The sequence below is a fragment of the Tachysurus vachellii genome, chromosome 7, assembly GCF_030014155.1.
Source record: "Tachysurus vachellii isolate PV-2020 chromosome 7, HZAU_Pvac_v1, whole genome shotgun sequence".
Classification (NCBI taxonomy): Eukaryota; Metazoa; Chordata; class Actinopteri; order Siluriformes; family Bagridae; genus Tachysurus; species Tachysurus vachellii.
The window spans coordinates 8,410,528-8,422,062 of record NC_083466.1 but is presented as its reverse complement, the minus strand read 5'-3'; the positions used below and the strand labels follow the sequence as shown (position 1 = coordinate 8,422,062).

At 38.8% G+C, this 11,535-nt stretch overlaps 1 protein-coding gene across 5 annotated transcripts; it reads left to right on the top strand.

Annotated features, from left to right (window-relative positions):
• Window positions 1–49: 49 nt before the first annotated feature.
• prpf4ba (pre-mRNA processing factor 4Ba) lies at window positions 50–11,460 on the top strand. Of its 5 annotated transcripts, XR_009648732.1 has the most exons (17): window positions 50–162; window positions 796–1,995; window positions 2,446–2,565; window positions 2,714–2,863; window positions 2,959–3,040; window positions 4,091–4,289; window positions 4,763–4,836; window positions 6,065–6,155; window positions 6,272–6,419; window positions 6,716–6,853; window positions 7,160–7,313; window positions 7,406–7,520; window positions 7,803–7,954; window positions 8,110–8,196; window positions 8,372–9,155; window positions 9,267–9,385; window positions 9,629–11,460. XR_009648732.1 is itself a non-coding variant. In XM_060874034.1 (15 exons), the coding sequence occupies exons 1-15, from the start codon at window positions 125–127 to the stop codon at window positions 8,573–8,575; spliced, it is 2,952 nt and encodes a 983-aa protein (XP_060730017.1). In that variant the 5' UTR covers window positions 50–124; the 3' UTR covers window positions 8,576–11,460. The 5 variants fall into 5 exon arrangements, 1 of the variants encoding a protein (XP_060730017.1); XR_009648731.1 differs by having other exon boundaries at window positions 9,267–11,460; XR_009648729.1 differs by having other exon boundaries at window positions 8,372–9,385.
• The last annotated feature ends 75 nt before the right edge of the window (window positions 11,461–11,535 follow it).

Genomic DNA, 11,535 nt, shown 5'->3' with positions numbered 1-11,535 from the left:
GCTGGCTTTTCGGAATTTATTGTTTATTTTAGACGGTCCCTAGGTTTGCCGATTCCTCACGTACTGCGCATGCGCTTACTGAAGTCGCGCTAGTTCCGTTTAGCCTAAATTGCCATTGCTAAAGATGGAAACCATGATTAACGATGCTGTAAACCATTTCGAGTAAGAGAGTTTTTGTTTGGTTACCTGTGAAATATAAACGTGTACTCTTGCGCAAAGAAGGTTTTAATATTTATTTGTTCGCGTACATTTAGCTCTTCGTTTCGGTTGTTATGGAAACGTTAGAAAATTGTAGCAATGTTGCTAGCTAACTTAAGCTAAGCGGCTAAATTAGCTCGGTTTGCTAGCGCGTTAGCAAGCAGCTGTTTTTTTTTAAATAAACTTCACATTGATAAAATAGGTAGATGATTAAAATCCCGTTGTTTGTATTGTATAATGTAATCTAATAATCTAATAATGTAATAATGTAATGGACATTAGCTAAGAATAATGTTTAGTAGCCAGCCAGATAGCTAGCTAGCTAGCTAGCTTGTCAACAATAGCGTCAACATATTGTTAGCTAGCTATCTATCAACGATAAACAATAGTTTAATATATTTATAATTATTTTATATAATTATAATTATATAACGACAAACAATAGTTTAATATATTTGCTGTGCAAAAGTAATCGATGCGCCTAATCGAATCTAGTAGTAACAATCGTTTAATTTTGAAGCGGTTAATATTTTTTAGTTCTGTGTTTGATGAATTATTAAACTTATACATTCCTTTCTGTTTTTTAATATTTTACAGAAGTAACAATGTGTCAGGTGAAGAGGAAGAGAATAGACTCGGGGCATGTAAGGAAAATGAAAGCATGGAGAAACACAAGCGAAAAAAACACAAACATCACAGCAAGCACAGAAAACACAAACATTTATCACTGGAGGAAAAGGAACACAGACACAAGCACAAACACAAGCATAAAAAGCGCAAACACAGAGATTCCTCCAGGGTGGACGACAGGGACGTCGAGGTCGCAGATGAAACTGTGGCACTGAAGAAGACCAGGTTGGATGACCTAGCAGCCCTGGAGGATTTGGAAAAGCAAAGGGCCCTGATCCAAGCAGAGCTCGATAATGAGCTGATGGAGGGAAGAGTTCACTCAGGAATGGGACTGATACTGCAGGGATATAACTCAGGGTCAGACGAGGAGATGGATGTGCTGGAGCGGACATGTAATAGGGATGAGCAGAGGGAGAATCTAGAACAGCTTCATATGCCTGGGGGACCAGAAAGCCAGTCTGCTAAAGACACAGAACAAAGTCAGGACAGTTCTATAGATGAGGAAAGAATGGGTACTTGGCGGCGTAGTAGAAGCAAGTCTGAAGAGGAGGCAACTATCCAACATAAATCGGATAGAAAAAAGAGTAGACCTGAGTCGGATTCAGATAACAAACACAAAACTCAAGGTCCATTCCCATCTTTAGAGAAGAAGCCATCCCATAACATGCAGCAGCCCAGAGGTGGTCGTACAAAATCCAGATCTCCTACATTATCCAGGAAACAGAATAACACCCATAAGGATTCCCAGTCAGGCTCTGCAGAGACAGAACAGGGAAGTAAAAGAGACTCTTCATCTTCATTTCGCCAGCCTGGGACCAGAAGTACTGACCATGCCAAATCACCAGAGAAGGTAAGACGCTCCAGTTCAAAAGACAGACATAGAAGATTACCTGAGCCTGACCGCAAACGGGACAGGGACAACCCATCAGCCAAGTCTCCTTGTAAGGAGGTCTCATCAGGCAAGGAAAACAGATCCCCCCACAGAAGGCACATCCACAGTCCAATTCGGGATAGATCCTCTCGCAGGAGCAGGGAACGCCATTCCCCTCAACAGCCTTCCAACTTTCGGTCTGCCCCTCGCAACAGATCTCCAGCCAGAAGGGAACGATCTCACTCTACTGATAGAAGACGGAGAGAATCTGACCGACAGAGACTCTCGCCCATCAGGTTTGAATCAAGCAGATGCGCTTATTTTTTATTAATAAGTTATACATTTTTAAGTTTATATTAATAAGTTAACTTATGTTTATAAGTTGTTTTCCTTCTTAGCATGGATCAATCATGGTATGCACAATGATATTGAAGAGATCTAAAATGATTAATTTAAGGTGTCAAACACACAGAATTTTTAATTGTTTATTTGACCTCATACAGTCTGCAATGAAATGCAAGTGTGAAACATACAAGAAACTTTTATACTCAACAATAAAGAGGTGCTGAGCCTCAAACCTGTCTGGGACAAGTGCAAAAATAACTAAACCTATTTGATTTCTTAGGAAAGGCCCATATGAATCACCCCAGTGTTTATGCTGCATTGGCACAAGGGGCGAAATAGTTAAAATGCATTTTTCTTCATTTTTATATTGGTCTTCCCTCATGTAAATGTGTGCCCTACAGGATGCGGTCCCGTGATGAGGCAGCTAGCTGCAGTGGGCCGAACCCCTCTCTCGGCTCCAGAGGAAGGCCGAGCCGTTCTCCCAGGAGACGCACCAGCAGATCTCCTCTTCCCAGACGAAGGTCTGTGCAAGATGACACTCAGTTTAATTCTAGTGTAATAATTTTTTCTCCTGGGTTTATCACAACAGTTTTAACCTGGAGGTATTTTTATTTGTTTGTTTTTTTTTTTGTTTTTGTTTTTTTTTTACTTTCACTGCTGCTGCCTTAGGTCTGTGGAGAGGGGCAGGATGGGCTACAGGTATCAGGCACGCTCAGGATCTCAGGAAAGGAAGAAGAGAAGCAGGGAGAAGGATGATAAGTTTAAGGGCAGTCTGTCAGAAGGCATGAAAGCCGATCAGGATGAATCGGATGAAGACGTGTAAGTGCATAAGACCTGTCAGTTTTGTATATTTGGTGATTTCAGGCATTTATGCATTTTCACAAAGCATAATTACGGATTTTGTTTGCATGTAGTTTGGAAGATTATGATGTGGATGAAGAGGATGAGGAGGCACTGATAGAGCAGAGGAGACTCCAGCGCTTGGCAATTGTACAGGTAATATACATAAATAAATACCAGGACTGATATAGCTGTAACTGTCTTTTGTTATTGGTGTTTGTGAAAGATGTACACCTCCATTTTCTCTTTTTATAAACTGCCATACGTTTTCTAACCATATCTGATGAAATTTAAATGTATTCAAAATTAAGTATTCAGTCCTAAATTTGAGCTCAGGTGCATCCTGTTTGATTTGATTTTCTCTAGCATTTGAATGGAGTCTATCAGTGACAGTTTCAGCTGATTGGACATTGTACAGAAAAGGCACACATTTTCGTGTGTACAAATCGAACTGTGTTATTTAAACAACCCTTAAAGTTTTTAGTACTCCATATACATCCATAATCAAACTGCATCAAGACAGTGATCTAGGGAAGGGCACTTAAAGGACTACATGTAGCAACAAAGTTACTGCACATCAAATGCCAAATGGGTGAAAAAAAGATGGGCAATACCATCTTCATGGTGAACAATGGTAATTACAGCATAGTGGTATTGGGTGCTTCACAGTGATGGGGAGACTTGTCAGAATTGAGGCAAGAATGAATACAGCTTTATACAAAGCCCCAAGTGTCTGAATGGAATAGCCAAAGGTCAGAGTAACTCCCTTCCAAAGGTCTGTTTATAACAGGTCTGAATAATTCTGTATTAGATTTAAGCTTTTGATCGATTAATTTAACACGTATTTCTCATTTTCACTTTCAGTTATGGCTTAACATGTCACAGAGTGCTGAATAGTAAGAGTGGATTTATCCATTGCTCAATATAATGTGCAAAAACACCGTCTGACCAAAAATGGTGCTGAGGTGTGCAGAGTAACTTTAATGTACTCGTGGCATGTTGTCTCGCATTCTAAAAGCTCATCTGAAATTTAGCATTCAGAGATCATGGTTTTTAGAATTTAGCCTCCAACCAAAGCAGTCCAGACCTACAGTAGACAAGCTCTAAAGTCTGCATGCAATTCAGAATACTGGCAGGCTATTCATCTGCAGTAAAGGGAACTATTCAATGCTGAAAACCTTCTGACCATGTTTATGTCCCATGCAGAAATATAAGGAAGCATACGAGGACAACAGCAAGTCAGAGCCTGCTAGTCCTCAGAGTAGCTCTCACAGCCGCTCTCCCTCACCAGAAGATGTTCTAGAGCGAGTTGCAGCTGATGTAAAGGCTTATGAGCAAGAGAACTTGGACACCTTCGAGGCCAACATTAAGGCAAAACACAATCTGCTCACTCAGGAAAAAGACGGTACGTTTTATTGTGTAGTTGATGTTATCATAACACTCTAGATGGAAAAGATTCAAATTGCTTTCCTTCATGGTGTTCTTTGTCTCCATTTCATTAATTATTTTCTGACACGCAGCCACTTTATTGGCTGTTATCTTGATTAATTGATGGTTACTTGCTATTTTGAAAAAAAACTTCCCTGACAAGGATAAAGTTACTGAAGTAAAAGTGCTTTGTAGTCTATTAATAATTTCTGTCTGCAGAAATGTAATTGAATATCACTTTGGTTTAATGACACCAACTAACTTGATAGTGAACCTCAAATAACGTCTGAACCCACGTCAGCATTTGAGATTTCCCAAGATTTTGATCATAAATGACGTTTAAAGAACAAAATACACCAATTATTAACTGTGTTGTTGCATGATATTTCTGATTATTTTTTGTAGATGAACTTTAATATTTTTTTTTCCTCCCTTTTTTTTCTCTTTTAGGGGGTAATCCAAAGAAGCAATCAGCTCCTGACATGTTTACAGAGTCAGATGACATGTTTGCTGCATACTTTGACGTAAGTAGCCAGGAAATGGTTTTGCATTGCATGGGTTTGAGACTTTCCATGCCTGAGTGCTTAAATAAAGTTGTCTGTGTAAGGAGATCTGCACAGGTAGAATTGCATAGTCCTGCAAAAGATCTTGTCTTTCCCTTATTGGCTTTTTGCTGTGTAGGTAAGTTGAACTCCTTTGTGCTCCCTCCTGAGTAAGGACTGCAAGAACAAAATGTCATTACCTCTCTGGGTAATCTTTATCACAAAGCATTTTCTTATAGCACTGAAAAACCCTGTGCTGTGATTGAAGTCTACTTTGTGCTGCTTAACATACATGATTTAGAATAAAGATGCAGCACTTTAGTTGTATTCAAATTGGATTGTAAGATTAAGAACCCAGATTTTCCAGTGATATTCAAAATGCAACAAAATCTGTAGTTTTTAAACTTGATAGCACAATTCTTTTCCCCTTACTGTTATAAGATTTAAAAAGTATTTAAGGGCCTTTTTACACCTGGTCACTTCATGTGTTTTCTCTGATCCGATAGCTATCTGATTTGTTAAAACTGTTCCATTTACATTAAGCCACATAAATGCGTCTCTGCGAATCGGATATCAATCTGACCTTTCTACTCCCACCCAAAATGCAAATATATTTGACCTCATTTCCGGGGGAATTGAAATGGAACACGCTTTGGTGTATGCGGTTTTCAGAATGCAATCAAAAAGAAGACGAACAAACTTACGACGGTTATGCTACAACGTTACGACGGTTATGCTACAAACAGCATTTACTGTGTGCTGCATTTTTGCTGGCAGCAGCAGCGCATTTTAAGACCCAACGAGACACCTGGGTGAAAGATCACTTGCGAGTGACGTACTTCCTTTTGGGAGGAGTATAGCGCTGATATATGTGGCTTGAACAACCACATTCATTTCCACCTGTCCAGTTTCATCTGAAATGCGTCCCAGACCACCTCCTGAAGTGGTTTGAACGATCGGTTTTATATCCTTCTCGAAAATGTTTCGGAGGGCATTTAAACCTGGTCTTTTTCGATCAGATAGCTATCCGATCACCGAAAACGCATGAAGTCACCAGGTGTAAAAAGCCCCTAAGTTACCTTAATAAGAAAAATACAGACCAAAAAAATATCAGATATTAAGCTTTCTGACATTTGCAACCTGTTCAAAGATGGGTCTGTCTGAATATGGCCTTGGTCTGTCTTCATGTTTACTATTTTTCCATTTTTAGAGTGCAAGGTTGCGTGCAGCAGGCATTGGGAAGGACTTTAAGGAGAACCCCAGTCTCAGAGACAACTGGACAGATGCTGAAGGATATTATCGTAAGTGATAATTACAGTATACGTGAGTCTTTGCTTAGTTGCCTGTCTATTCTACAAAGCAGAAAGTGCTATCATGCGCTGAGTAATCATGTCTTTTATTTTCCTCTTGTTTTCAGGGGTGAACATCGGAGAGATGTTAGACAAACGATATGATGTTTACGGCTACACCGGTCAGGGTGTGTTCAGTAATGTAATCCGTGCAAGGGATCTGGCCCGAGCTGGTCAAGAAGTTGCTGTGAAAATCATACGCAACAATGAGCTCATGTAAGACAACTCATCGTTGTATATTGCTTAAACACAATTTGGGTGTCGCAATCACCTAGAATTGTGAAATGACTGCAAATATATGACACAGTAGTTTAGAGCAATGAGTACCTTAGAAATTTTTATTTGTACTGAATGTGTCCTAAGTGCACTATATAATAAATATTTTTATATAAATTAAGTGATTTTTATGTATTTTATGCCATTTCTCAGTAAAAATTAAGCATAATGGTTACATCATGCTTCAGACCTTCAAATATAGGAATATTCATTTAAAAAATATTTCCTCCTTATAGGCAGAAGACAGGCCTTAAAGAGCTTGAGTTCCTGAAGAAGCTGAATGATGCAGATCCTGATGATAAATTCCACTGTGTGCGTCTGTTCAGGCACTTCTACCACAAGCAGCACCTGTGTTTGGTGTTTGAGCCACTCAGGTGAGGTTCTTTCCCTTTCTGAGGTCATTTTCAGCTGAGCTGTGTGTTACTTTCCATGTTAAAGATGTCAGGGTGACATTATACTTATGGAATATTAGATTAGCATCAGCAGCTGTTTTTTTTTTTTGTTTTTTTTACGTTCGCAGCAACTAACATTATGCACATTATATCCACATATATTTAAGTTGTAAAGTTTCAGTATACAGGGCGATCCTTCATTTGATGGAACAGTTTAGCCCTTCAGAAACTTGGAAAAGGTTTGGGTGTTTTTTTTAATAGTGAAAAAATGTTGTGATTTGGTTCCAGTATGAACCTGCGGGAGGTCCTGAAAAAGTATGGCAAAGATGTGGGTCTCCACATCAAGGCAGTGCGCTCCTACAGCCAGCAGATCTTCCTAGCTCTCAAACTCCTCAAGCGCTGCAACATCCTTCATGCTGACATCAAACCTGATAACATCCTGGTAAAGTTCATGAACAGTGTTACCTTGCAACACAACACCAAGTGTTTGTGTCCGGTAGCATTTCATTTCTTAATTGCATTCTCTTTGAGCAGGTGAATGAGTCGAAAACCATACTGAAGCTTTGTGACTTTGGCTCTGCATCCCACATCGCTGAGAACGACATCACGCCCTACTTGGTCAGCCGATTCTACAGAGCACCTGAGATCAGTAAGTCTGTCTTTGTGGAGTGTAGGCAGTAACGACATGCTGCATTAAAAATCTACTTTCATTCTGTATGTATGAAGCAGCACAATACTAGACATAAATTATTCATCAAGTGGGCTTCAGTGTGAAGTATAGTTTACATGCGCATCTTGCATATTCTTAAATTCAGCCTCAAGTTGTTTTTACTCTTAATTATATAGGGGTTTTTGCTTTTGTTTTAGTGGTTTATCTAGATTTAATGTTTAATGGATTTTTCTCTAATGTTTAATGGACATTCTCTTCCAGTCATTGGAAAACCGTACGACTATGGAATCGACATGTGGTCTGTGGGTTGCACACTGTACGAGCTGTACACAGGAAAAATCCTCTTCCCTGGGAAGACCAACAACCACATGCTGAAACTTGCTATGGACCTTAAAGGGAAAATGCCCAACAAGGTAATGTGATGGACATTTGATTTGAAAACAAATATTGTATTAAAGGCCAATTAAGTTTTATCATCTTAAATATCTTATGTGCTTTGCAAATAAATGATTTTCATTAATATTGGAACAATATCTGAACAGATTAAATATTGTTAAAATATTCACAGATGATAAGGAAAGGCTTATTCAAGGACCAACACTTTGATCAAAACTTGAACTTCTTGTATACAGAGGTAGATAAAGTTACAGAACGGGTAAGCATCATTTTATTTACACTTATTTGTTCTGTTGCAATCAGTTGTTAAACATTCCCCGTGCTGTTTCTCAGTGTGTCTTTTAGTCCTGCTAACTCTCTCTCTGTCTCTCTCTCTCTCTCTCTCTCGTTTATTTTATTTTATTTTTTGTTCCCTCTCTTTTTTTTTTCTTCAGGAAAAAGTGACGGTGATGAGCAGCATCAACTCCACTAAGGACCTGTTAAACGACATGATTGGGCGTCAGAGACTACCGGAGGACCAGCGGAAGAAGGTGGTTCAGCTCAAAGACCTGATAGATCAGATTCTGGTGCTTGACCCAGCCAAGCGGATCAGCATCAACCAGGCCCTGCAGCACCCCTACATCCAGGAGAGGATGTGACTGTCATACCCAAACTTCTGAGGATACACAACACCAAATCCTTAAAGTCTGCCAACAAAGTGATGGTTTTGTATTTGCAGGCATGACTGAATAGATGAAGAGGCATTTTAATGTATAAGTAAAGTTTTTTTTTTTGTTTGTTTGTTTTGTTTGTTTTTTTTTGACTTTCTGAACCCAAGTTATCTTACTTTTAGCTTTTAGTTCATGTTGCCCTCATAAAGATGTGCCACCAGCCCCTGAAATTTTTAGGCTCACATGCAGCAGGTTAAATCTATTTTTTATTTTTGTTTATGTTCATGCAATAATTGATAGAATCTGAAAGCAACAAAAATGACTATACATTTACTGGTGTTCCAATAGTCTGAGCCTCCCCTAACAGTGTACGTGATGATTTAAGTTCAGGATAAATGCAGTCTATATCCGCATCTCCCTCAGGTGCTAGAGCGACAGCGCCCACTGGTGCACAGGCCTGTAGGTGTGCGTCTGCTGAAATCGGAGCTCTTGAGCCCTACCTGAGCCTGTCTGCAGGGAAGGCCTCCTCTGTAAAGGCAGGTTGTGTTCCTCTATCAGTACACTGAAGGTAAGCTCGGCCGGCCAAAATTGTTAGTATACGGTGCCTCTGTTATACATTTTGGCTGAAAGTCTCATGAAAAAAACAGTATGCTCATTTTCTGGCATCTTTTGCATGTAGAGACGAGGAACGGTCTAAACCCATCATCCTTCCACAGAGCCAAAGTTAATTCCTAAAAACAGTTCTTGTGTAAACAAGTTGGGAAAGGAATTCCAAGGCAGTCACTATTGCTGTTAAGGGTAAGGGAAAAGGGGCAGTCTGAAATATTTGAACTGAACAAGCACCTTCAGTGTACTGCCTCTGACAGTCATGTATTGTTCAAATGCACTGTTTGTGACTCTCAGTGGATGCATTTGTTCTATCTAATGTTCTCGCAAGGGGTGCATGTGTTCTAAAATGTTGTGCACTTTGTATGAGCTTTTTTTGTGTACTTCAGCCTGTGTTCCTTTGGCCTGACGTGATCGTGTTGTCTTTTGATACAGGGATATTCCTCATCTGCTCTATGAATCTGCTTGTTTTGAGCGGTAATTGATTCTTTACTTCATATTGCTTTATTGTTATAATTAAGACACAGAACTAGCTCATCCAACTTGTATATTATCCATACCACGTCCTGCATGTTAAAAAATAGTTTGCATAATTGTAAATTTATAATTGTGTGTTTATCATAAAACAATGTAAAATAAAAATGTTTGATGTGGAGAAAAAGTAAGAAAAATATGGTCATAGACCTCCTGGTTTGTCTTGTGTGCACCCAATGGCAGGTAATTATGGTTTAAGATACCATACACTTTACGTTTAAGTTTCATTGACACTAACTGCTGTTTATGATGTTTCTCCCACTGTTCCCTTGTGGTTGCTGAGAGAGAGATTATATTCTCCAACCAAAGGAGGCTCTTCTCTGTGCACCATCCTCCAGCCTGCCTCTGCTCTCAAAGAGACAAGACCTCCACAAGACCCCTATTCCAGGTCACTCCTAAAGGCATGTGTAGCTCCAAAATAGCATAGACAGAAATGACCAGTCTAATGATTGAAATGGAGGATGTTGAAATTTGATTTGTTTTTGAGTTCACTTTCTAGCACCTTTCACACACCTTTTCAAGTCCCTTTCACACTACTCAGTATTTACCACAGATTTTTTTTTACCCTATACGTAGTGTGAATGTGTAGTAAGAAAATGGCATGTGCTATTCGTCTAGCCCTGCAAATGTTCAGAGTAAACATGGAATATTTCATGTCTCAAACAGGTTTTTATTTTATTTTTCAGTAAACAATAATGTCTTGAATATGAACGAGGATCAGCAAATAAGTCATTAATTGTGTAATAAGTATTAATGGTAAATATTCAAGGGCGCTGATAATTACAAAACGTACAAATTTCCCCTAATGATATTATTTAGTACTGTATCTCTAGTTTATAGCAATTAAAGCGACCCGTAACAAGTAAGTGGACAGACTGATGTTTTAATCATCACTTCGGATTGTAGTGACATTGATGAATGACTGTTGCCACATTGGGGGGAAAAGATACTGGTTTATTTGTTCTCTGTATTTTAGGTGCTGTCGATTAGAGAAGACTCTTAAAGGGACTCACATCTGACCAAAGGTTTTTGCTTTAGAGAGTGATCTTTACTAGTTTTACTTTATTCAACATTTCAGCAAAATGACTTGTAATTTGGTTTTAATCTCTGGTTTTAAGCTTTAAGTCTCATTTGTCAGCCATTAAACACAACCTGAGCCATTATTCTACAGGTATACTTGTTACAAAGTGTTGTTACAGCTACTTGGCTGGCAGTAGTAAAGAAAAAAAAAAAGAGTGGTGGATTCAGTGAAGTGAGGTGGCTTTTGGTTAACGGGCATCAAAATCAGCCAGCCCATGCCACCTAGTTTTATTTCAGCTGTATTACATTTATAGGAAGTTTGTTTTCTGAAACATTGGTGATTATATAATAACAGTACATAATAAATTGGTGGCATAGCCAAATTGAACAACTGAAAGGTAATACCCTTTTTTTTGTTTTCACTGACCCATGTCTTTACACATGATCCTTAAAACTAACCTGAATTTGTCTCTATTTTTAGGGTAAGTCAACATTTACATCCCGTTCTGATCACTAAACAACCTACAAAGAGGATGTCCTGACTAGTCGTGCACCCTTTTGCTGAAATCCCTTTTTAAAGAGGCCCATCATCTCTTCAATTATTCATAAACCACCAGTTTTCAAATGAACTGTTCAAATACTGCATTCATATTCATTTGACAGATGCACTGTGTATAATGACATGACACCATGAATAAACAAAGAAAAACACTTTTAATGCTCCTGTGGTCTTTTTTTTTTTTAATAGGATTTTGATTATATTTTGAGCAGCTCTGACCATAGATACA